We start from the raw sequence: 27,154 nt of genomic DNA on the forward strand, positions 1-27,154 counted from the left end.
TCTTTCTGAGAAACACCCTGGCATTTTTAATGACCCCAGAGAGTAAGGACCTTGGTTTTACATCTCAAGTGAAGGATGGTACCTTTTTTTACAGTATAGTGTCCCTGTCACTATACTGGGGCATTAGGACTCCCACAGGCTCCAGGGTAAGCGCCCCTAACTGCTCCCACTAACACCTCTTCCAGCAGCAGCCTTAGCTTTCCCAGGAGTCTCCCATCCAGGTACTGACCAGACTCACACCTGCTGAGCTCCAGTGGGCTGCCAGTCGTGAGCTGCAGGGTGATATGGCTGTTGGCAGCAACCAAGAGGCTCCACAATAAATAAAACGCCAAACATTTCTTTGATACTGTACTAGTCTTTATTCAGTGTTAAACATTAAAATAAAAAGCACAGGCTTCTAAGACCACAACGGTTCATTTATATTAAATTAGAACTAAACAAAACCTTTAAAAAAATATTTCCACTTTTCTTCTAAGAGGACTAAATATACACAAAGGGCCTTACAAAGACGCTTCAAACAGACATGTTGGAATTAAGGCAGCGGGAACTCTATATGTTGTACACTCAGCTTTAAATACTTCTAAACTTCTGTCAAGGAGACAAGTGGATGTAGTGCTTGTACTGATAAGCTGGTTTTTAGACCCTGGAGCAAGGACATCCTCAAAGTATTCATAACCAAAAGCAGGGGAAAAAAAACAAACTTTTGCAACAAGGTTAAACATTTATTAAGGTGGTGCATCATGGAAACAACTGGCTTGTATACAAGACCAATGTATTAATTTCATGGACGGATATATTCAAGGTTGTCTATTGTCAGTTGTCGGTCAAAAAGTTCTTGGAGTTGCTGGTGTCATCGTGCTTTTGTTGCTAGCTGAAGTCAACCTAGTGCTTTTCTCCAAACATCTGGGATTGTTCTTGCACTTACACAGCACTCAGAACATCCCCATCCCTGAAGACACCCTCATCTAGAACGCCTGGTTAGAATATTAATATTATGCACTTAATTAGACCAACTATGCAAATGAAAGCCTGCATGGGACAAATAAAGCAGAGGGCAGGCCCTTCAGGAATTGATCCTATGAACCCTGGGCTCGTCGTGTCCACAAGGGGAGGGGTGAAATGTGCAGAGAGCGAAGATTAGGCCTGTCAAGGAACAAAAAAAGAAACTGCAAAACCAGCCCGTTGCGCAGAATCTCAAGTGGATTGCATCCGCCTCCCTCCGACTTTATCGACTTAAGAGAGTAGAGATGTTTTTTTAACTAGTTAGCCCAGGTATTTCAGTTTCAAAGTCTATCTGCACCCAGACTGGCCCTCCGGGATGGCCAGCACCAAGCTTGTGCACTGGGTTCCTGCTCCTTAACATCAACACTCGACAAAGAGCTGGAAAGCACTCCACGAGCAGTGGAGGCGTGTTCAGCTTTTAGTGTCTGGAACAGAATCTAGCAGGACCTGGTCATGCTGACTAGTTAGCTCAGAACCTTCCCGTCAAACAAAACTAAACTAGGGACGAGCAAGCAGCCCACCTAATAAAACTTTTTACCTCCTTGAATATTTTTCCCAGCACAGGAGGAGGAGATCGGGAATTCTGGGGAGGGTGCCGAGGGACAGTTCTAACCTCACGATTTAGGCTTAAGACTATGCTCCTCTGAGAAATTCTAAAATCTCAGTTGTTCTCTTTGACAAAGTTTCCACTGGTCTCTACGATACGCTACTTACACTATTGCTAACAAGCCTGTGCCTTAAACCCAATCGTCAGATTGGGAATAAGGAATTTATGCCTGATTTTGGCCTTGCCCCACCTAGAGGCAGTGGACAGAAACTGGTTCAAAATCTGACCAAATAAAGCAAGTTATGACCCAAACACCACTAACAGATCACACCTGGCATTTAAAAAACGTGGATATCAGCAGCCAACATTTTTTTCTTAGAAACATTTTAAGAGAAAAAGAAATCAAGTAAATTCAATTCAGTTCAATAAAATAGTTTCATATTAAAACAATTTTAAGCTAATGTGGGGTGGACGTATTTCTGAACTGCTATTTTCTTACAACGTGACAAAACCCGATATTCATCCGAGATCAAGGCCTACAATTGGAAGTGTTTATTCCTCACAAAAAAAAATATGATGCACACGACACAGTATGTAGAAGCTCTTTCCAGTTACGAAAGACTCATTCCCACCTGTAGTTAAATACTGATTCCAAAATTGGTTCTATTATAAACTGACAGGCCTGTATTAATATAGACCTAATTAAAAGGTACCGTAAGAGAACTAGACCAAAAAAAAATACTCCCGCCTTCCTACTCTGCGTTTTAGTGTGATGTGGTTTTGTCAGTTGGTGCAACCGTTACTTTTCCCAAAAACATACGACAGTTCTCGCAAAAACTGCGTCCTGGCAGCTGAGAGGAATAAACTGGAAGAGTGTACCCTTCCTTGTTTCTCCTGTTTCATCCTACACTTCACCTCTTTTAATATCCGAAAGGAAAAGCTGCATTCGGAAAAGGGATGAGATTTTTTCGGAAGAAGGAGAATGTGCACACGCCCCACGAGTTGGGGAGGTGACGATGATGATGATGAGGACGAGGACGACAGCATCACCCAGTAATGGCTTCTGGCTAATCCCGGCACAGCACACCCCAGAAGGAGCACGTCTCCAGCCCCCACCAGCCTGCCTCCCCAGGGCGGCTCGAACCCACAGCATCCAGGCCCTCACAATCACCTCGCCAGGGCCAACTGCTCAGTGCAGTACAAATAATGGCACTTGGGCCGTGTGGCTGGCGGTGAGTCATCAAGATTGCATCGAAACCCCGTTTTTGGATGCCATCTGTTGTGACACAGCCAAGCTTAGTCACTCTTCCTTTGGGATCTGAGCTCACAAGAGTAATAACTGTGAGAGTCGGGCATTTTAACGATTCACGGATAAAGAGCTTTCTAAACAAAAACACCTTTTATTTAAAAAAAAAACCCACAAAGTGCGTATACTTAAGATTCCTTTCTGGACACCTGCCCAATCTCTAAAGCCCTCTTTCAAGTACACATTCAACATGGTGTCGCATTAGGCTCTGACTCAGCAGAGCACAATAGCTCAGCATTGTTGTTTACAGAAAAGGCTGCTGTATTTAAATGCCTCTTGATAGTTTCCCTGCTACACAGCTTACAGAGCAGAACACCGGTAAGAGAAATGTTATGTGCTGACGTCATACAGAACGTTCTGATTAAGCATTTGAGATTCCAGTAATATCTGTTTCTGGACGGATACTTCTTGGTGGGTGGTTTGGAGACAAATGTTTACCGTGTATCTCTCTCGCTTTCAAGAATCGTCCTGTAAGGAGGATATTACACAACTGGGGGGGGGTTCTCCAGCAATGCTTTAATTGTAAAATCACATGCAATAAAAAAAAAGAATATCATAGGAAGGGAATTTGACCAGGATCAGGGGATTTCCAGCACTGGTGAATATATCCTCTTTTTCTTTTTTTTTGTTCTTCAGACATTTGGGAGTTTTTGCTTTTTTGAACAACAACAAATAAAAAAAAAAAAAAAAAAAGAGAAACCACCAAAACCTGAAAGGGCAACGGGGAATCGAAACGCCACAAATGTAAAATGTAAAACGAATGTCGGAGCAGGGACTTAAAAAAAACCAAACCAAAACCAACAGCAACAGGTTGGCCAATGCCTGCTTCACACGTACTAAAATCTGCGCTGTCCGACGTCCAGCGGCCATCTCCTTAAGCCTTGGGCGTCGGTGGAACAGCAGGGAACCGGCACTTTCGACAGCTGGTTTATATCCCCGCCGACTCCGACGCAAGGCACAGAACTCGGCTGACCCGCGGACCCCTCGCCACGTGACGGCAGCCAGCGCGGATCATCCGGGCGCAGACATGGGGCTCGTCAGGCGCAGGACACGCATGCTGGGCGCAACGGTACGAGCACTCTACAACAGCAAGGAAGGGATCAGTGGGGTCCGGCGCGGCCCCTCGTCCACATGTCGTTTGTTAAATACGCAAGCGTTTGTGTTAATCCTTCGTTGTCTGAACCCTATTTAAGAACCGGTTGCGGTGACGCACTGGAAGGCCCATTTTACTATTATAAATTGTACATATACACCCCTACGTGCACTCCTCAACACAGAGAGGCGTCTGAAATGTCACAAACGAGGGTGGGACGCAATAGCATTTGTTGCATTTTTAATGCCTCTTGGTATTTATTTAAGAAAAGTCCACCAACAAAGCCTTAAATTTGGGTACTCCTTGAAACTGCTCAAGACGGCAAGTGTCCGAGTCTCATCCAGTCGGATTAAATATTCCCATCAGTTTCCGAGTGCCTGGGGATCCCCCAGATTTCTGGGATGGAGTGCCTGGTGAAGCTCGGACTGCTGTTCCAGCGGTTGACGCTGTTGGTGTGGGACATACAACAGCACCTAAAGAGGACCAATCGCCTTCACTACGGAAATGAGCCACCCCAGCCTGCTCACCCAAACCTCCCCAGCTGATCGCGAGCACGGTCCTGTGCTGTAAACACTCCCTAGCACGGTCCTTTTTTTCCCCTAAACTTTAAAAATAAAGTAAGCCTCAAATAACGGGATAATGATAAAATAACGACCCTCAAGAGGGGGGATGGAGGAACAAAACTGGTCCCAAAACTCTTTTCTTTCTGCTTCATGAAGGCAGTGACCAGCCCCAGGCTTCAGGGCAGGCGAGAGAAGGGGTGTGTGGGTGTGTGCGTGTGTTGGGGGGGGCTCCTCTCCGCACCTGGCACAACTGCTGTCCTATAAGCGTTTCTTGGCGATGTAGGAGCCCACCACCAGCCCCGTAACCAGAGTCATGCCCGCCAGCAGCCACTTCTTGAAGCTCTCCTGTGATCTCCGGTACTCCGCAGCCGCATCCTTGCCAAAGATCTCCGCAAACCTGTCCTGAGAAAAGGAAAGGGGGAGAGAATTATTTACTGGGGAAAAAGGAAATGTTCTAGACCCCCCACACTCCGGGCGGTTTCCCACAATGCTCCGACTGCCTCGGAAGACAAAGGCAATGGAAATGAGCAGCCAGCAGCCTCAGAGGTGAGTGATTAGAAACGGACAAATAATAATAATAATAATAAATAATTGCTTACACTTATATAGCGCTTTTCTGGACACTCCACTCAAAGCGCTTTACAGGTAATGGGGACTCCCCTCCACCACCACCAGTGTGCGGCCCCACCTGGATAATAAGACACCCAGACTCTTGCATCTGGGAAACAAAATAACCCAGGGCCAAGGATGTCAGTGGATACAAGCCCAACGGTTCCCTCGAAATGCTCAAGATGCGTGCAGGTCACACACTCTGTATCCATTTGCTTAATGCTCATCAAACTTGTATCTCAGCACAAAACCTCCTCGAGTGAATCAGTGCTCCTTACAGGCAGTAAACAAGGTGTGACTTGAGCATCAGATGGGGCTTCTCTGGTCAGCCCCTCACCAACTTTGGGTGGGTGTTTGTTCTCGTCGCAATTTCACAGCATTTGTGTGCGCACCATGCTGTAACATTTTCTTCTCTCGCCAGACTTTTTGCCGATCCTAACAGATACCCAGAGAGGAAAAGGCTTGTGAGGGGAATTCAAGACTGGGTTTCTTGAGGGATTTGTTTAAATTTCCCTACAGGCTCACGGTTTCCATTTCAATCTGTTGTGGGTTTTTTTTTTTTGCTACTGTGGTCTTTGCAGCTGGTGAGTAATGGTTCTCTAATGTTTAATCCATGTCGATATGCAGGCTCTGAGCTAACAGATGCACTTTTTGTTGAAACCTTCTTGGCTGCCAAGAAGAAAGTAACCACTTGTTTTCTGACCTTTACTCCTCCCTCTTCAGTCAGTGGAGCCATGAAAGGTGCTCAGACACTCTTGTCCCAGGAGCTGTAGCTATACTACCGACACACTTACGGCCTTCGTGCTGCCCATCTTAATTAGGCACATTCACCTTAATGATCATCACCTTACAGTTTACCTGGCATTAACATTAACACCAGCCTCATGCGGTTAAGAACCTTTAGCGATCAAGGCCCAGTGCTCCATGGGTCTCATTCACTGGGTAAGGCGGACCATAGCAGAGCAGCTCAACACTCAAGCACATCTGGCCCCGGGACCGATCCCACTGATCTTCCTCAGCATCACCCGAGCTGTCCCCGGGTTCTGATGGCGACTCGCGGGAAAGGGCCCGGGTTTGAAGAGCCTCAGCTCAACCATCCCCCCCTTTCAAAGCAAGAATGCGGCGCACGCGCGCAGGACAGGCGACGTCTGCTCGTCTAGCGCTTTACAGGACGCACGAGTCCAGCGCTGCCACCACCCTGAATGGGAAAACAGACTGGCCCATTCTCGGGCTGCTGGCCACCAGTAGGGACCTCCTCTTCCTCACCACTATGTGCTCGATGTGTTAGGTGTTGCCTATCCGTGCTCCCTGCTCTGCCTATTGCACTGGCCCCCTTCTACAGAGCGATCAAGACCTCTATAGACGTCAGCTTGCGTCTCTTACAGCTGTCCCACTGGGGAACTGGCTCCTGCTGCTGCAGGGCTGCTCTGAACCCACTCTGGCTGCACCTGACCGTTCCCAAGATGATCACTTGCACATGTAAAAAGCCCTACTGATGTGCATCCTTGGGGGGTTTGCCAAAGATTGTCCTCGCTGACCAGTCCTAAACTTTTTGTGACCTCCCACCAACCCCGGTGCTCCTATGGAAAGGCAGCCACTGCCTCCCAAACTCTCCAGGTGGCGACGCCAAACCCCCTAGTGTGGAAAGACCTAGACTGCTCATGGCTGGAGTCATATTGCCCACTGCCCTGCGCTCTGCACCTCTATCGCTTTCCTGCCTGCTGTGTGTCGGCACGCAAACCACTCCGCGCTCCTGCACTTACTCCACCTGCAACACAAGGTGCAACACTGTGCAGAGCCTCATGGGTCACTTCTGCCCAAGAAGGCAAAGAGGCAAAAATAGTGCAAGATAAGGACACTGGAAGGAAATTCAAGGAACAGCTTGCTTAACAGTAGATAACCATCTCAAACTGAAAAGCTGAACGCAATCTCAGGCCTCACAGCTCAAGCCAAATGGAAACAAATTAAGCGGTTCAAGGTTTTTTTATTTTTATATGATTTTCAGCCAGGATTTATGCTTCTCTTGTGTATTCTTGAAATGTTGCATAGGCTCATGTACTGTCTGTGGGACTGCACAACGCACGCAAGTTTGATGTGTCCAAGAGCAGAGACTCAAAGTGTTTGTGCGCAAGAGCTTTTTTTTTTCAAAGGCCAGCATACTGCAAATATACTGCAAATATATCCACCATACTTTTAATCTCAATGGCCAACACGCAAGCCAACAGGCTGTAATACTAAGTTCACTCTACTGTATATCCAGGTGATAAAGGAAGACCTGGGATTTAAACCGAAGCGCTGAAAAGCAATGCTGTCGAGGTGCATTGAAACTCCCATTTCCCACATGCTTGTAATACTTCCCACTGGGGTGTAGCGCCGATTGCTGATTAAGAGCATGCCTAAAGAGAGACGTACTGCATTCCCTTTTCCCTGCTTTTCAGGTCATGCTTGTGACTCGTGACTTTTTTTCTGGTGAAATAACCAGGCTTAAAAAAAAATGCAAAGACTTTCACCCATTTGCTATTTCTCTATTCCTTCTACTGTAAAGAAGATCTACAAGAATACTATACACATAAACATCACCCTGAATATAGATATAGTTTTTTTTAAACTACATATTATTAGATATAATAATTGTATTTATAAATAATAGAGATAATACACAAGACAAAAAAAGATAAATACACTGTATTTATCACCTTCAAGAGTAACAAAGCACATACGGCATTTCAGTGTATCCAGCATTCAGGCTTAAAAAGAGGATCCCATGTGAATCCAGCCTGCAAGTGCTTCACCTGCCTCCCCTGAACAGGAATCAGCACGCAGTCGGGAACCGTACAGAACAGATCGCGTTTCTAAGAACCGAGCTTTCTAAGAAAAACGGGCAGCGGGGCGGCAGAGATAAGGAGGCGGAGGGTGGGACGCGGTGCCTATCGGGCCCGGCAGCAGACAGCCCTGACGCCACTGCTCAGCCACAGCCCAGCCAGCAGCTCGCTCCCAGGAGCGCCGAGCGCCCACGCGTCCGCAGCCCCGCACCGGGGAACAGGCCCTTCTCCTGCTCGGCCCAGGGGCTGCTGGAAGACTGTCTCTCGCGGCAGCCCCAGGTCGCGGCTCTAAAAGACAATGACGCAGCTTGTCAAGAGATGGCAGAGCGCCTTGTAGTGGGCTGCGCATTCCTGGGACTCTGCACGACAAGAGATTGGTCAATCTTGATAAGAAAAGTATGCAGGAAACAAAAGAGCAGAAACAATTGGCTCTTCCAGTGAATTCAACACCTATATCACAGTACTCCCCCGTAGTTTTCCCCAGCTACAATAATTCCACTGTGATGCATTCAAAAAGCTTTGCCTATGCATGCAGGCCTATATATAATATACATGTTTAATGTGCTCATGCTCTGGGTAACCACATCCTTCCTAGATGAGTGTCAGTGTAGTCTGTACAGTGCCCTTTGCTGTGATGCCCATCAGCCTATATTTAGTCCCCTGCCGCCCTCCCCACTGAAACTGAGAACAACCTGAAACAGGAAGAACATGCTGTCAGATTCCACCACACAACTGCAAGCTCCCAGGGAAGGGTGCCTGAAGAATGCTGTGCACAGGACAGGGCGCGGTGCTGGGCCCTCTACACCTTGATTGCAACAGTTTGGATTCCACGCCACTCCACAGCCATAAAAACTACGAAAGGTGTGGAGGACGGAGTGCCTAGCGACCAGGCTTGTTACAACATGTTCTCCCACAGGAAAGGTCCTCGCACACGCGTGTTTGCAAGCGTGTGTACAGTAGCTGTGATATGCACGGATGCACGATGTATAGCGTCTCCAGCAATGAAGACAAATCCAATCAAGTCATGCAGAAGGAAGGAGGGTGTTTAGAAGAGGCTGTTCGGACCACGCACAGGAAAGAGCTGCTGCAGCAGGGTGGCGGCACGTTTGTACGAAGAACGCTAGAACAGAACGTTTCAAGCCCCGCATTCACGCATGATCGGCAGGCACCCCCAACCTTCCTTCAAAACACCACCGAGATGAATGATGCAATACTGCAGGCCAGAGCGTTACAGCTCCTGGTGCAGATTTTGTAAAAAGGAAAAGGCGCAGATATTTCCAGCTGTCCGGCACTGATAGAACACGCTAGCCTTGATGCAGATGGGCTACACACTACTGGACTCTCTGGTGGGAAAACTCACATGTCTTGTGACTTCCACTCCCAGCAATCCTAAGCACAGCTCACTCCCTTTCAGTCAGGTTTGTCTTAAAAACAGCCGTCTGAACCAGGACACATTTTCCCATGGCATTCACACACGCAGGAGTCATGTGTCCAACTGATAAAAGAAGAGATAACAGCCCTGTTGATGTCATCAGTGCAACTCATGGTTCTAAAGACACAGTACATACAGTACCACATGCTTTATTTTTTATGCTTTTCACCAGTCATCCAGTTGTTTGTTTTTTTTATAAGGATGGGCGGCACAGTGGCTCAGTGGCCAGCACTGCTGCCTCACAACACTGGGACCTTCAGTTCAATTCCAGTCCTGGGGTGCTGTCTGTGTGGAGTTTGTATGTTCTCTCCATGTTCATGTGGTTTTCCTCCAGATGTTTTCTTCCCACAGTCCAAAGACATGCTGGTAGGTTTATTGGCTTCTGGACAAATGGGCCCTGGTGTGTGTGTGTCTGTGTGTCTGTCTGTCCTGTAATTGGACTGGTGTCCCGTCCTGGGTGTACCCTGCCTTGCACCCATTGCTTGCTGGGATAGGCTCCAGCTCCCTGAACTCCTGGAAGAAGTGGTTAGAAAATGATCGGATTGATTTAAAGCTAAAATAAACTCTGCAAAGTTTCACGTGTACAGTATTGCAAAAGCTAAATTAAAATGTTAAATAAAAGATTGGGCCTGTTAATATTTCATTAACATCTGTGCAGAACATGTGATTTTTAATAATAAAAGCCCTTTCAGTTTATTTTCCAAGGGATTTATCGTGTAGCCAGGTTCATTTTCAGGCATACAAACGGTTTATCCTTCCTGCTCAGCTTTCACTCTGCCGCTGTGCTTGCCCAGGCCTGCCCAAGCTGTAAACATCTGCACATGGGCTGGATGAAGGACGTCCACAGACACAGGCAGGAGCTGCAGGGAAGAACACCCCTCCTCCTGGTGCAGCTCAAACACAGGCTGCCCAAGTCAGCCCTACGCACAGAGATGGAAAGACATCCGATTCTAGTCACGGACACACTTGGAAAAAACTGATTTTAGTGGTAAGAGGAGTGCACAGAAAGCAATCCCATTGCTTGCCTAAAGCGAGCTCCCTCTGGTTAATTATTAGAAGCCCTAAAAAAAGCCTAGGAAATCTTGTCAGACTTTGTCCTTCTTTTGTGGCCATCAATTCTTTATTCTAAAAAGCCATTTTTTCAGAATTATTTACCTTCAGAAGAGCTCGTACACAGGCACAGGAGATTAAGTTAAAACTAACAATGTTATTAGTACAGAATTCACTCCAATAGGTACCTGACCACAAACGTGGAAACCGGTGTCCCATGATTTACTGTCCTTCAGCCCACGCTTATAATCTCTGTAATGCCAGCTCAACTCGAAACGAGATGAGCTGTATCTCTGAACAGGATCAGCCAGTAGAGCATTGCAGCTACAGTGGGCTCAAACCACAGGTTGTTTTTTTGCACCTGCTTAACCTGCCAATAAAAAAAAAACACTGCACCACATTAAGAGCAGCCGGCAAATAACCATTCCGAAAAAATGAGCTATGTTTTTACCTTTGCTTAGAATCAAACATTATAGATGGTATCAGAGTTACAAATACTTCCAAAAAAGTTTGGGAGCAATTTTCACGCAGAAGCATCTATATAAACAGACATACAGTATATATATATAAGGAGAGTTGTGTTTTCTCCAAGAAGAACTTTAAATTTGCATTACAATCTGCTTCTTGATGACAGTAGTATTTTTCAAACGTTGTTCCTCAACTGAAAAACTGGAAGGATAATTTCCAAATTCCCAATCCCAGTATTTTTAAGATGACACAAAAAAAAAACAACAGATCCCTGGACGCCTTGCAACTCGGAGAAGTTCCATGCTGCCCTTAAAAAGCAGGAAGCTGGCATATGAAGCAGGCCAAGCACGACCCCCAGAACTGCAAACCTGCACAACAGAGCAGGGGGGGAACAGGGCTGTGTTCTGGCACCACAACGCATTGTCTAGGTGTGGGTTTAAACACTGGAAATGAAGTTTCCAAGCCATGAATGTTATCAGCGGAATATAAAAGGACCTTATAGCTGTGGTGGGAAGGAAAGCAGCCCTGGAAAGTGAAAGATTAACCGAGATGGAATGTCGTTTTCAGAAAAGGGCTCAATTATGCAACCTTGCACCTTGTGGTAAAAAAAACCCCCAACAGTTTTGGCACTGAATTATCACCCCCCCACACACATATCCACCCAGGAAGTCCCTGATATTCCCAACCGCCGAGTTCCATTTCTTTTGAAGACTGTAGCTGTTTCATGGGAAATTTGCGCTGTGCCATGTCAGGGGGTGTGCTGACCTTTGATGGAAAAGAGCCACGTTCATCCCTGACAAACAGCAGGGCCGGGATTTGCAAAACAGCAATAAAACTCCCCCCCAGAGCAGAGGAGCATCTTTTACTGGTGCTTTTTTTTTAAAATTAAGGTTAACTTTCTTCGGGCACAATCACGTCACAGAAAAAACATTCCTATCTGTATCGTTAAGACAACAAATCGCCACTTTCGCCGGCATCGCGTCTCTGAAACAACGCTGACAGTAACAAGAACAACAAATCAGAACTGTTGAAAGGCCAAAGAACACTTCCTAGACCACTATCTGCTGGTCACAAAGCTTCTTCACAGAGAGATCTCCTTCCTGTATGCAAGACCCTAATATGACTTTTCATTCCCCCCCCTGATACTGGGGCAGCAGCTTCCAAGCCAAGCTCCATGCAGATCCCAGCTGCAGCCCCCAGCGCTGGGCAGGTCCCAGAGCACCGTGCGTCTTGGCTTCATAATCCTGCAGCGCCAAGCAGGTGGCTGGTTCTATATATAGAAGGAGGTGTGTTCGCCGAGGTAATGACATCCTTCCCTGTCTGGGAAGTGTGTTCGCCTTAAAACCAATTAGACATGGTCTGCGAGCTCTATTCAGACAACGCTTATTAGAGCTAATCTGGCAGACATACAGAACAGGTATTTAGTATTGCATTAGACATAGATGCAAGGCCAGGTTGGCTTTGTCTGTACTTTTGGGGGGGGGGGTCTGTATTGAAAATGCAGTAATGCGGAGCAGTGGTCAGGGTACAGGAAGGCTGTGGGTTCAAACCCCAGGTGAGAGAGGGCTTCTGTACCTTCGAACAAGGTATACATCATCTGAAGTGCTCCAGCGAAAGAGCCAGCTGTATAAATGTATGCAAGATGCAAGATCACTCTGGATAAGAGCACGAGCCAGATAAATTAGTAATAGCAGGTGATGCACTGGGTATTGACGCAATCCTCTTGCAAACAGGCTGCTACACTGTGGAGGAAGGAAGCATGTGTCAGATTTTTCCATGGAGAAATCTGAATGACCCACGTCATGCACCAAGCCTGTCCATGAACATACTGTGCTAATTCCGACTCTCCCAGCGGCCTGTAACTGAGGAGCAAACTACTGTGCAACAGAATCTCAGCATCTCCACTAACCAGCTAACCACCACCATCAATACTGCTGTAGTAAGGAGCAGGCTGCAGCCATTCTCCCACAAGGTCTCTGGGTATATCCTTTGATCTCAACGCAGCCAGGGGCCAGCATGTGTAGGCAGAACGCTGCTTCCAACAGTCCGGTTTAAGAGCAGGAGGCTCCGGGCCCCACCGCTGCGTATACCCAACCAGACTGAGAAGAACACTCCACTACTCCCACAGCGAGAGGCCAGGAAGCTTTGAGGCAGCTGGGATGGAGAACAGGGAGGTCACTTGCTTTAGAGCAGCTATCGTCCACATCCTCCTCGCACTCCACCGCGTCTGCGAGTCTGGGAGCAGAACTCCCGCCCTTCTGCAGGGAGGATACAGATGACAATGCATTCCACTGACCCTGGAATGACAAAACTGAAGTCGCTTTCACAACGCAAGTGTGATGTCATTTAAAAAAAGAACAAAAGCCCTTTGAATGCCCGGCGTGCACTGCCTCTTCACAAGAAGCTATAAGGCATTTGCACAGGCTGTCGAGTGCAAGACGTGCCTTACCACGACTAACCAATACACTTTATCCCCCATTGCCTAAAAAGACTTCCAATTAAGAACACATTAAAACACAGGGACAAGTGAAGGTTAATTCCACACTGAAAAAACAGGAGAAACAATGTTTCGGCTGTTGAGCCTTCTTCAGGTGTGTATTAAACTAGGAGTTAAAGGAAGGTCAATTCTGAATTAGGAGAATACACAGCTCACACGGCACCCAGGAGACTGTATGAGTCCTTTCTGGCGTTGATTTCACCTCGCATTTTAAAGAGGAGGCAAAAGAATGACCCTTCACCTCGGAGAGGGGGGGAAAAAGATCCGTTTTTCACGCCCCCAAAAAAAGATCATGTGAACATTCCAACAAACTGAGCAAGCGAAGGTCAAGAGTCCTCTCACTCCTCTACAGCGAGACCCGCTCCTGCCCAAACCCCAACCCCGATTCGTGCTAGCACGTCACCCACGTGCCACCAGCGACCTGCTACTGTTCCTGCCACAGCCCGACTGCCAATGACCCAATGACAGGAGGCCTGGGGCAGCGACAAATTCACATCACACGATTCAGTAGCACGAATTTAGATGACGGAATCCACTACCGCTGATATCATGACTAGTCGCAAATGGCTGGCAAGGTGGAAAAAGAACAAGGTGAAATGCAGCTGAGAAGTCCACTGGACTTGTATGTCAATTAGGAGAAAGTAAATATTCCCCAAAAGATCCACAAGACTTTCCCAGTCACTTTATATTTATAAAAAAAAGTGTCATAACTCCTTCATAAACACCACACAACACCATAAAACAACAGGCCTAATCCTTTACAAACTTTTGTGCACATAACATGACGAGCACGTCGATTATTTGTTCCAATCCATCATGCGAGTTTCGGCTTGAAGATGGGAACAGAACTCCAGGTAGAGAGCAGTCCGGCAAGAATGATGGAAGAGCCCATCAAAGCCGAGAAGGACGTGGCTCCTGGTCCGTTCGCCTGGGATCGTGATTTGGAACGCGTTTTTTTTTAAATGCATGTTGTTTGATTGTGTTCCGCAGTGTTTATGAAGGAGTTATGATGCAGTTGTGTTTCAGCCTCCTTCGAGTCAAGCGTTACTAGAACATATTGCAATTGTAACCCGAGGTACGTCTTTAAATCAAGTGACTGGGAGGGTATGTTGCACAAGGCAACGCTCACAGTACTGGGATGGGCTGAGCCACTACTCCCAGTAAATATCATTACCGCATTAGTAACCACATCGCTCACAGAGCCGTGCTGAAATGCTGACACGCGCGCCTCCTCAGTTAACGCCCTCATGGCAACAGAGCTCAAGACGACTGCCCTTCTGTTCGAGAGGACCACTGAAGGACGGTACTCAGAGTGCCCCTGGGAACTGCTATCTGCTTGGAGAGCCAGAGGTCACGAAGGGAAATCCTGAGCACTTCTAAGCAGAATTTTTTTCTGCTTTTTCAAGAGCTGGCGACATTATGGCGACTACGTCCTTTACCGCTCTTCATTTCTCCCGCGAAGCCTCAGGCGGAGCAGACGCTGTATGATGCAAACGGACAGAATGTACAGAAACTTTGTTTGGGGGGGGGGGGGGGGGGAAGAGGAAGACGGCGGAGGCCTGTCACAAGATTTGTGAGTGACTCAAAGGCTAAACAAACAGTGCACATCCCTTACAGCTAACTACAGTGTTCAGAACTCAGTGCACCTCTGCAGTATACACTGTTTGCACGAACCATGTTTTTCTTTTGCACTTCTACATATTTCTTCTTCTCCACAACAGATGTACTGTTCTGGTTGTTATTACTGATTCTGTTTGTAACGTACTGTCTACATCGTGTGGCATTGTCCGTTGTACTGTAAGGCCCGAGAGATCGATGTGAATAAGAATTCCAACGTACGTGTAAACATGGCAATAAACTCTTCCATTACAAGAAAGCGATCAATGTGTCCTGTCCAAGAGGTCGGGCGCATCTGCAGGGCTTCAAGGTCTCTTCCAAGCAGCAGCACCTGAAGAGCTGGGAGGAGCAGCTAAATTGGTCCAATTGAGCCAATTATGAGCTTGTTCTCATCAGGACTGGGACGGAAACACCCCATGTCCAAGGACTGGACACCCCTCTCCCATAAAAGCATGACTCCCCCTTCTATAAAATACACAGATAAAAAAAAGGCTTGCTCATCCTTTAGAAGATGTCTGATCTCTGTCTGTCTGATCTCTGAAGATGTCTGCAAGTCGACAGGTACAGTGAACCGCACATCACGAGGAGGGGACAGAGCCTGTGGCACGCCCCCTGTCGAAGCATCCCATCATGAAGCTGGGGCTTGGTGTTGAACTCTGGGTTTTAATTCTGTTTATTGCATTAAAATGCAATGCCTTTCAGGGCAGTGAGATGCACTCTCTTCGCTGCCTAAGTTAGGGATTGCCTTCCCTAGCTCAGGAGCAGCCCTCTCGCTTCTCTGCAAGTGAAAACCCAGACACGGCACTGCTGGTTAATACGGTAACCCCCTGCAGAGAAAGCAAGCCACTCTGGCAAGAAGAACAGGGATCTGGAATGAGTTACTCAGCCGACTTTGACCAAAGGACTGTGGTACACAGTGGCGGAAATAAGACACTCCACACAAGCACCTCACTTCCAGGATCCACACAGTCTAGACAGCAAATTAGAAAAAAATGTCTGTTACATGACACCGCGAAAGATTTAAAGCACAGCCTCTTAATGCACTGGGAGCTTCTACACGCTGTGCTGTGATTAATGAAGGCTGCTCCAGGGAGCTGCACTTAATTTCTGAACGCGTCCTGGAACCAGTCCGCAGCTCCGCCCTCCACTGTCGGGGTACCGCGCCAGGACAGCAAAACAAAAACCAGCGCAAGAGGAAGGGACATTGGAAAAGAAAGGGACAACACCTGTGCCAGCTGGCTCGTGGTTCCGGCTGTTGGAAGGGACACTTCAGCCGGAGTCTGCAGGTCGCTATGTGGGCTGACACCTGACTGGCCTTCATGGCTAGAGGGGACAGAAAGCAGCCTGCGAGCAGGCACAAGGAGGCGTGTGCAGCGCTGGAGGTGGGGGATGCTGAACCTACTGCCTGAGCCGCCACTGTGCCGAGGGAGGGAAAGAGCTGCTTCAACTTCACTCTTCGCCCACGGATTCCTTCCTCGGTCCGCAGTGTGTGCGTTTATGTCCCTTAGCTTGCGTCCCCACCGCCAGCCAACACTGAGTGTTCATCACAAAGTCAACGCGCTACAGTTCGACACCGTCGGTGGGCAGTGGTGTACAAGACAGAGTGGGGCGCAGGTATTAAGCGGCCGCTGCCAACGGAAGGTCCCAGCACAGCCATTTCGTCTTTGTTTTGACTCCCAAATTCACCAAGGAGACCAGCCATGCTCTGCCGTCCCCGGAGGGTCAGAAAGAGCCCAGTGGGCAACAGCGTGGGGAAAACTGCACCCTCAGCAGCAAGCGGACAAGTCTCCACAGGCCCCAGCTGGGATCTCGACTCTCCTCCTTCTGTGGCCTGCAGCCTGCAGCCCCTCTTTTATGATGCAGCAGTTTCGTTTCTAACATTCGCTCCAGCTTTCACTGCCTGCCAGTCCCAGCACGAGGCAAACCCAGGTCCGGGAGTTAGGCGCGGCCTAGCAGGGGCCCGCAGTGTGAGGAACCCAGGCACTGCAGACATGCAACACTTCAGGAGTCGACACGCAAAATCAAACTCTTGCGACTGTGTGCGGTTGGCAAACCCAGGTCTGACCAGGACTGGCTGTTAGCACGGGTGTCTGTTGCAGAAACCGTGCAGCAATTTTTGCAACACATTTTTTTTTTTCTGGCAGAAAAACTGCATGAATATTTCCTCTGCTTTGCTTCCTAGTAAAGCCCTTAACGTCTAGCACCTCTACAACAGTAAAATGTTCTTGTGAACCTCGGGGTGCAGGAGAAGTGTGGTTTATTCAGATGTAGAGGCCCATTTATGTAATGAAGTCATAAGCTACATTACTGGTAAAGAAAACTTTCTTTTAAACTCCCACCATTCTCAGCTTCTAAAACAGGGGATGCACCCATGACCCCATTTTCACCAGCCCAGCAAGTCAGATGAGCTTCAGCCCACACGGCACACACGAAACTTCCAGTAAATGTGGCAACTTGTTTTTTTTACTTTCATGTTTTTATGGGTCATTTAATTTACGTTTTCCTGCAGGCGTCAAGGAAAGGAACTGAAGTCTAGATGTGACATTTAGTTTCTTAATATTTGTATACATATTTCTTATAAAGTGTACATATTACAGAAACAAAGAGATTTTCAAATTAAGACGAACTGAAAGAGAAAAATCAGCCATAGGCTCACCTGTTAAAAGATCAGGATCCCCTATTGAAGAAGGAGTTCAGCCTGCACCCCACATCCACATTCATACAGGGTAATGGAGTCGGGATTGAACTGAGGACAGAGATCTGGGGTGGAGAAGGTGATGAAAGTCTCTCTTGCATGTTGGGGAACCCATTAGCTTAACTAGGCTGGGGTCGAAATATTTTGACCAGATGCATGAAGATGGGAACTAGGAGCAACTTTTTCCATCTGCAATACTAGTGTATTTCACCCTCCTGCAACCCTCAAAAATGCACGCAACACCAAAAACGGACGTTTTCCCTTTCAGTTTGGAAACTTTCTCCCCCGCACTAAGACATCCCTTCCAGATATTTAATTCTGCTTTATCTTCTCATCACAAGAGCTTGAATCACCACTTCCCTGGGGGGGGGGCTGTGGAATTCCTGGCTCTACAGGAACAGGTTCTGCTGCCGTTTCGAGAATGACTGAGGATCTAGGCACTGCTCCAGCCATTCTTCAGAAACACCCCCCTCCCCACCAAAACAAATAAAGAGATCAGATGCTTCCCAGCCAACTTGGGGCTCTTGAACAATTCCGATTTGTTTTGAGCTGGACTTGCCACAAGCATAAGCATTGCCAGATCACAAAAGCGCTGATTACCAACCATTTGGCACTGCCTGGAAAGGGTGAGTCAGTTAAGAGAGGGGAGAGTTCCACTTCCTTCCCTACAACAAGTGATGCAGAAGGTCCCTCTTGGGTATGCTGCAGCTCCTTTCGGTTAACATTGCTTTTCTTCATATCAGACGAACCTAGTCAGGAATCTTCTTCACACCTCACTGCGATGATACCTGTTCGGCAACAGACGAGTCCTGCACCCCCTTCACAGATCACATCTGCAGGTGGCCAGCCGAGAGAGAGAGGGCTGACCTGTCCCTACCCCCTGCACGCTATGGCCCGGAGAATCCTCATCACGCCTGGCCTGCGACGTTAAAATCCTGCAGCCTTTTCACCACTACAGCTGATAATAATAACAACCAAGTCTTTTATTCAGCACCTGTAGTAGGTGCAAACCTCACAGCACTTTACAGTAGGTGTAAAAATAAACGGTGATAAGGACGTAAGGAGAGCAAATTGTTAAATAAGTACAAAAGTCCAGCAGTTAGATGTGCAGAAGAAGATATACGGTCAACAGGAAATGGAGCGCCCATTCCCTTAGCAGACACAGACTTCAAATAAAAGACTGTTTCGAAAAGACAGGTTTTATGTCTGGCTAAAACCGTGCTCCTGAAAACCAGGAATCTCTTATTAACCCCCTATTGAAGAAAACGCGCAAAACCGCCACCAGTGATGCAGAACTAAGGAGCTGCACAGAGACGAGCAAGCGGCTGCAGGGATCTGCTCACTCGCCGTCCCGGGTTTCTACGTCACCACGCGGTGCAACCGTGAAGAGCCCTTAGACGGGCAGTGACGCACTGGCCCCTGTTCAGGGGGGACAGCCGCTCACAGCACATGGGGGCTCAGCAAGCCTTCGGGCCCTCGGTGGCCCCTGGTAGGTTGCTTTCGGACGGGGGGGGGGGGCGCGCTTGATGAACTCGCGCGGCCGGAAACAGGAGCCCCGGGAGCGGCGTGACGCAAGCCATTTTGAAATGCAACGCAAGAACAAAAGACGTGACGTCTCGGGCCGCAAAGGCAAATTCCCCCCGACGCGAAGCCGACTGTGACCGAGCAGAGAAGGGACCTGAACCTGACTTGAACTGCAAATCGCTGCAATGCAGGGTCACCGGGTCGCAACGCTGCACTCTAAAGCGGTGCTCTGCTATATAACCCATTAGCGCTGATGAGCGCGGACCTGGGCATCGCCTCGCACATATAATAATCACCGCATCTGTTCCCCGAGAGCGTGCTGAAAAAAAAAAAAACATGTCAGGGGTTTATACCTGCAGGCTGGCCTTCCATTCCACTGGCTCAGGCACTTCTATAAATAGGAGGGGGAAGAAAAAAAATCGCTTCTGCTTGGCTGGGCTGATTTGCGACCTCAAAACAGAAAGCACCGTTATATAACTCGCAACGCGTCGGCTGCCGCAGCAGCTGCAGCTGCAGCTACAGCGCTGCTCTGTGTGAGTCTGCGGGCCGGGAGGCGCAACGTAACGGCGCCTCTGCAGCACGGAGGGGCGTCCAAGACACCGAGACACCACCGCGGAGCTGGGTCCTGTCGCCTTCGTGGAAAAAAAAGTGCCTTTGCGGCTTTAAAGTGGGCTCTTTTCACCCCGCAGGAGGCGAACAATGCGGAGCGTTATGCAATATCGGCAGCCCGTCTTTCTGTAAACACAAAGCAAGGCACGTCACATTTATTTTGCAAGGAAATAATCTAATGGCCACTGTAAGGCAATATGCCGTGTTGCAAGAGGGTTGTGCATTCTCTACAAAGAGCGACAAGAGCACTGTCTCGTCATTAGAACCCCTGCAGGGAATATCACTTTACAGCTGCAGAATGCTTAAGAGCGCAACCTGGGATTCAACACGCTCCCCCCAGTAACTGGGAGATGCGATCGGACAGGTTTTTCTATTAGAATTCTGCAAAAAAAGGGTTCCCTTAGGATAGGCTCCCTGAACTGGAAGATGGGATCAGAAAATGGGTGGTTGTTCTCCCTGGATAGAAATGTGGACGTGAGGAGAAAAAAAAACGTTTTTGAAGAGTTTAATTTAAAAAGGGGGGGTGAGGATGCTTAATCAATGCTGTCGAATGGGTCATCAGCCGAGTCCACCAGTGTGGTGGAGATATTTACCTTTCAGGGAGCGCGCCAATGCCGGGACAACAGAAGCACGCTGTATTATCAGCGAACAGAGCCAGTTTACAGAGCACACAGAGCCTTCAATTCACAGGGCCTCACACACAGCGACGCACAGACACACGGGGACTGCCTGGTGACAGCAACGGACCAGAGCCCTCCCAGGCCCTGTCAGCGGCTTCATGGAGGTGCAGAAAGCGGAGCTGTACAGCCCCAGAGCGTCCTCCGGTTTCTGTCCCTGTCCGTCTCCACGCCGAAACCAGACCAGCATGGTTTTGCTCCCCGTTTCTCAACCGCGTGTTAAAAGCCATTCGACTTTTCACGCATCCCTCACAAACCCGACGCCGAAACGTTAGGAGAGTGCAGGAGACGGGGTTCGCTTGGCCTGCTTCTTCCCTCAACTCGACCCTGTGTCTCCGGCCTCGCATCCGATGTCTTGTAGGGGCAGCGAAGGGGAAGGGGGAAAAGAACTGAGCCTGCGAGGGGCTGACCTGCCGACAGCGAGCCAGCGTGCACGCCGAGCGCAGGCTGGGAAACTGGGACAGAGAGCACGGGGGGAGACGCAGAGGGGTCAGCGCCTCTTACAGCAAGACTCCGTTGCTCAACATCACCCCACCCCACCCCACCCAACAAAAGAAAAACAACACGGAAAAAAAATTCGAGGACAAACCAGAGGACTGGGTCACGCGGGCCAAGGATGAACGCCGTGTGGCTCAACTTCCTGCCTGGCCCAGTGTGGCCCCGGAGGTGCAGGGAGAGACCCGAACTCAGAGGCGTTTTTTTTTTAAAAAACAAAACAAAACAAAAAGACTCGGCGGCCCTTAAGGGTGGCTGAATGAGGCGATGAGCCCCCGAGCTGCACGCCAGAGCCGCCGCCACACTGAGGCCCGTTGTGGTCCTGCTGGAGGGGGCAGGGTCTCTCCCGCCTCTCGCACAGGTGAGTCGGCCCAGCTCTGGGACAATGGCAGGGTTGCTATAGCGATCGCTCACAGGAGAACTACAACTGGTCCAACAGGAGGGGGAGCGCGGAGGCCCAGGATGCAAAGGGCCTGGGGAAGAGGCCGGACACGACCACTCCCGCTGTCCCGCGGCGGCGCTGGCGCGAGGCTACAGCAGCTGTCTCTCGTGGAGAGGGGGGTGGGGGTGGGGGCGAAAGGGGAAGGAGGAAATAAAATAGCTCTCTCCGCTTCATGCTTCGAGAACGCGCCATTTACAAACGCAAAAACAGATCGAAAAAAACAAACAAACGCTGCTCGACCTGCCTTGCTGGTCGGTTGACGGTGTACACCTGCGCCCCAGCAGAAGCCATCTGCTAACGGCTGAGCCCCAGCTTCCTGCCTGCACCGGCGGCGCTCTCGAAGAGGCAGGCTCCCCTGCGGGGCCACAGGGGCCCCCCGCCCTCCCGCTCTCCGCCGACCCGTTCGGTACCAGGGGGACCGAGAGCCGGCCCTTCGAAGCGCTCACCAAAAACAAACAGAACAGCAGCAGCAGCATCAACAAGTTAGATAAAAAACCCCTCAGTGTGAGCCAGTGGTGGGGTAGAGTTCAGTCATCTGACAGCTTGTGGGAAGAAACTTCCAACCTGGTGTAAAACCCCTCTGGTGTTTGCTGTTTTACATCGTGCCGAACAGCAGAGAGGTACCGGTGAATTCTTTCAAGCTCTCTACTTCGCACATCAACAAACTAAAAGGCAAATTACCGGCAAATTAGCATGGCCACATGCTTCTTAACCTAAACTATCAGTCGAGACAAGAACCTTGAACCTGGCCAAATTGGCCTCCTGTCCCCAGAGAGAAAATAGTTCATCAGCAATTCTTGGAAGACTTTTTTTTTTAAAAGAAAAAGACTGAGCTACCAAACTGTCCTCAGGCTATCTGCTGCCTGATTGTACAGCTGACTGAAAAACAACCCTTCCCCTGCAGAACCTCAGCAACAGGCGCTATCCTGGGCAGAAAAAGCCATTTAAACATTAACCAAGTAGTGTCAATCACAAACAAATAATTAATGTTTACCAGCACAAGGCTATCTGTTTTCTGTAGCAACTTGGTTTAATCAAATGCAGATCTAAAACCTCTGATTAATCCAAAATTCATGCAGTAATTGACAGGACTGAATAATTATAATTCAGGATGTGTCATCCCTCCTCTTAGGAATTAAGTGGCTGAACTGTTCATGGAAAAAAATATGATGAACCAACACTCAACTGGGGACAGGGCTAATAAATTAAAAATCATCGCTTCGCTTTCAAATCTTATTAATCATATTTAAGAGTTGAATAATTTAGCATTGCACTACAGTCTGCAGATACCTTGCATCATCTTCAAGAGTGGAACAAACACAGTGTGCGCCTCCTGTTACAGGCAGAACTCTTGAGTTCATCATTTCTTTCCAGCAAACATCAGGTTTTCTGGAGACCACCCGAGAGCAATCACTTCAGACGTCTGGGCTTTTTAAACATTTATAAGATAAAAACGTGTACTTCCAAGGGTCAACAAAAATCTATACATTTCACACAGAGAAAAACAGAGTAATTACCGCCAACGTATTACCAAACCTCCCAGGATCACAAAACATAGCTTAGAAGCGGTAAGTTTCTACCAAAGAAGATTCCTGGTTGCGGTTACAGAAATCTTACTTTCTGCTTATTTTTTTGGGCCAAGCACATCAGCGGGGTCTCGGTTCTGGGGTCTCGGGAGGTATCCTGGAAGGCAGCACACTTCCTTTATGGGCTCAGCCGGTCTGTGAGTAGAAGCAGGAGGGAGGAGGGGAGACATTCTTGCTGAGGATGTGGCTTTCCAGACCCATTCCGGAGACATTTCCTGCTAACGCAACCTTCCCTTCCCCGAGCAGCAACCCCAACCCCCCCCAGTCGACGGGCCGGGTTTCCGGCGTCAGGGGAGCGGGCCGGGGCAAATGAGATCTTGAGCAAATGGGATCTTCAGCACCTGATCCCCCCACTGGGCCAGAGCGCGGTTCCCAGGCCGAGAATTCGAACCTCACTCTGAACGGGGAGGAGCGGCGAGGCTGCGGGGGTGAGCCAGGGGCAGAGCGCCTCCGCAGCACCGCGCGGCTCTGACCTCATCGACCGGAGGAGCTGCGCGGCGGCCGCCGTGAAGCCGATACTGGGGGGGCACACTGTAATCGGGTTTGCTGCCTGCCCTCTCAAAGTTATGACCTGGCCTGACGGTCGACTGTTACCCCCTGGGAAAGATCTCCGCCACGAAGGGGTCACTGGAGCCGCTGAATTCCGTTCCGTAATGGACCGTCTACACTGTGTGGCGTCGTCTGCCCTACCGTGCACGTCCTGAGAGATCAGCGCGAATCAGAAATCCAATGCACACGCACAGCAGGGGGGTTTATGGTTCAGATGTACTCTAGTGGAAAAAGTGCTGAACTGCCCATGCTGGGCGTCTTTGCAGGGACAGCCTAGGCAGACCTCTCAGCTGTGAGCTACAATATCCCAAACGGACAGACCTCTTGGAGTTTTGCCTTCCCTTCTTAAAACTGGGTCATATCTTGGGGCCGAACAAGAGGCGCTTTTTTTTTTACACAAAGGGTTGTGGGAGTATGGAACATGCTATCTACCCAGCCATGTGGAAGCAGACGTCCAGGCTTTCTTCAAGGCACAGCTATAGGAGACCTTTGGATCAATTAACTACAAACCAATGGGCTCCCATCATTTGAGAATGCTCTTATACATGTTCAATGCGAGAGGTAACATGCAACACTCCCAATCCCGAGGAGAGCCAGTGATGTCTGGAATGATGGCAGAGATGAACAGCACTGTGTGCACACAGACTGAAGAGCCCACACCTCCCTGTGCCAGTTCTACAGCCTGGGTGACTCATGCTGTCGTGCGGCTGAGAGCTCATGGCCTTCACATGTCTTAAGTTTAAGAATCTGATTAGCGAGAAATGAGAGATTACAAAACTACAGGGTCAGCACAAGGAATCTGCTAAAGCTTACAAATAGCTGGGCATCTGGATGGATGAGACTCACATACCTTTTGATTAAAGACACGTCATCATGTAGCACTAAGACTTATAGTGAACTGATCCCGAGTGCATAATGAGGAACAGTATAAACGTGCAAAATGGGCACGTCTCTCTCCCAGCAGACTTAAACACCGGCCTGCTTTTGGAAAAGAAAGAGGTCTAGGGACGTTTCCATGTTACCCCACAACCTTCACTTACATCAGTTTAATGTCTTCCCAATTGAAATCTCGATCTATTAGAGATTACGAGGCCAAAGCCACGTACTGAAAGTGAAAAATGGCTTTTAACCATTATGCCATTATGTTCTCTGGCCCTAGAATACCTTTAAAAAAAAAAAACGACTGTGTGACCACGTATTAGGCAAGGGCTTCAAAGATGATTAGATTTCTGGCAAACAAAGACAAAAGTCTAAATGGTTTTCTTTCCTCAAAACTCCGAAGTAAACCTTCACACTGACTGATGGAAGCACTGTTCTGGTTGTCTAAAGGCTGGTGGAAATGGGGCGACTGTATTGTTGCCGCATTCTTTCCCAGGACGTCGAGATGAACATCTCGGTTAGACAAGGGGGCATGACAAACATGGCTCCATTTGCATTTCAGGTTCCTGTAACCAGCTCTGCCCAAGAGTGTGCTCGCCTCGATTTCAGAAACCAAATTCCTTACACTTATATTGTGCTTTTCTGGACACCCCCACTCAAAGCAGCAATGGGGAGCCCCACCTTAACGTGTTAAGGCAGCCAAAGTACACCAGTACTCTCACGACACACCAGCTATCAGCAGGGAGGAGAACAGAGTGATGGAGCCAGTTCAGAGATGGGGATTATTAGGAGGCCATGATTGGTAAAGGCCAGGGGGAAATTTGACCAGGACACGGGGGGAACACCCCTACTCTTTTCAAGAAACGCCCTGGGATTTTTAATGCTCACGGACAGCCAGGAGCTTGGTCTTACATCTCATCTGAAGGACGGTGCTTTTTTTTTTTTTTTTTTTACAGAGTAGTGTCCCCGCCACTATACTGGGGCATTAGGGCCCACACAGACCTCAGGGTGAGCACCCTCTACTGGTCCTACTCTTCCAGCAACAACCTTTCCCAGGGGGTCTCCCATCCAGGTACTGAGCAGGCTCACCCCCCCCTGCCCAGCTCCAGTGGGCTGCCAGGTGTTAACCTGCAGAAAACCCCACTGCTCTTGCCTTTCTGACCCCCACCCTCACAAACCACAGGTCTCAGAGAGCCTTAAGACGGAGACCTGAACGTCACATCCACGATTCTAAAGGAAAACCAAACGTAGAAGACAGGAACAACATCCAAAATGTTGTTCTTGTCACCCCCACAGAAGTCACCTCCAGAAGCTGCGATTTGTGTTCAACAGGAGCATGAAAAGATAAAGCTCCCTCCAGCAGAAGCTCAGTCAAACAGCTATCAATCCAATTGCACCAATGCTGCTGGGTACAGATGGTGGTCACGGTGTCTCATTCATTAGACTATCGTGACCAGAACGTTCATTCAAGCTTAGAAGTTACATAAGCGTACACTCTCTGGGTCATGTGACTTTAAGGGAATCTGGCCCCACCAAACACAAAAAAAAATGCTCTAACCCTAAACGAGTGGATCTACCAAGTGAAAAATTGAATACGTCGACGAGACAGAGGAAGCAGGGAAAACCACAAACTGTGCTTATTCCCCTCCGAGAAGTGAAACTGGCGTCTGCTCTGTTCCCACTTCCATTCATTCAGACTCGGCACAGCCGCCGCCCCCCCCCACCCCGCCCGCCCGCCCGCCCGCGCCTCATTCAGCGAGAGCTTCAAAGCAACAGCACAGCACGCAGGTGGGTGGGGCCCCTCGCCGAGCCGCACAGAGGCCGGGCGACAGTCACGCTTCTGGAGTCCAACTGCGATTTCCAGCATGGGATCCTCAGATCAATTCGCTGCTAGCAAACCCCCAGGAGACAGGTTGGGGCCGCCAGGGGTGGCCGCTACTGGGACGCAAAGGTCCAGTCAGCTCCAGGTGGACTTGCAGACGTCCCACGAAATTTGAAGCCAACCGGCAACTTCGCAGCATTTCTCCCCGAAAGGGAGGATCGGGCGCCTACGTTAAGGGCGGCGTCTTCCTGCTCCGGGAAGGGGGAACATGCATCTTACTCCTGCTTGCTGAGCCCGCAGCAGGAGGGCAGCTGTCACAGACGAGGAAGTACCGAAGACCCCGCCACCGAAAGCACGCTTGTGAAGTCGGTATTGCATGCATCTGCTTTAACGCTCTTCCATCTTTTTTTGTTTAAAACTTCATGCTTCCCTAACATGGATTAGTGTCAGCTCGAGTGCAGCTGTCTATTTTTCTAACCCTTTGCTTTTTTTTTTTTTCAGCGTCGTCCAACCTGAATTGGGCATTGCCGCCGAGGGAAACTCGCAAATAGAACAGGGCTGCCCAAAGCCCTTAAAAAGCATAAAAGTAAGACGCAAAGGTGGTGAGAAAACACACCTGTTCAGCTTTAAAGAACATTCAGCTTCACCAACACCTGGAACCCAGACCCTGCGGACTGGAACCCAGACCCTGCCTGTCTAAATGCAGCTCCTCAGCATGTACACAGAAGAGTAAGTCACATTCAAAGCAGAAAGAAAGGTAAACCGCCCTGACAATCACAATGGAATGCAGATCAATCAAATAAGAGGAAAGGACACTGCGCACTATTTTGCGTTTAGACAGCCCAAGATCTTGACACCCAAGACCATCCT

At 48.9% G+C, this 27,154-nt stretch overlaps 1 protein-coding gene across 5 annotated transcripts in view; it reads right to left on the bottom strand.

The window, feature by feature from the left end:
- Positions 1-335: 335 nt before the first annotated feature.
- bcl2l1 (BCL2 like 1) overlaps positions 336-27,154 on the bottom strand; it is a 31,659-nt gene continuing 4,840 nt past the window's right edge. For 4 of the 5 annotated variants that reach the window (XM_088607410.1, XM_088607412.1, XM_088607409.1 and 1 more), the window contains exon 4: positions 336-4,913. In XM_088607410.1, coding sequence (XP_088463536.1) covers positions 4,770-4,913 — 144 coding nt within the window. In that variant the 3' untranslated portion in view covers positions 336-4,769. The remainder of the gene's footprint in view (positions 4,914-27,154) is intronic. The other variant, XM_088607413.1, reaches the window with a different exon arrangement.

Source organism: Lepisosteus platostomus, chromosome 15 (genome assembly GCF_059453375.1).
Source record: "Lepisosteus platostomus isolate fLepPlt1 chromosome 15, fLepPlt1.hap1, whole genome shotgun sequence".
NCBI lineage: Eukaryota > Metazoa > Chordata > Actinopteri > Semionotiformes > Lepisosteidae > Lepisosteus > Lepisosteus platostomus.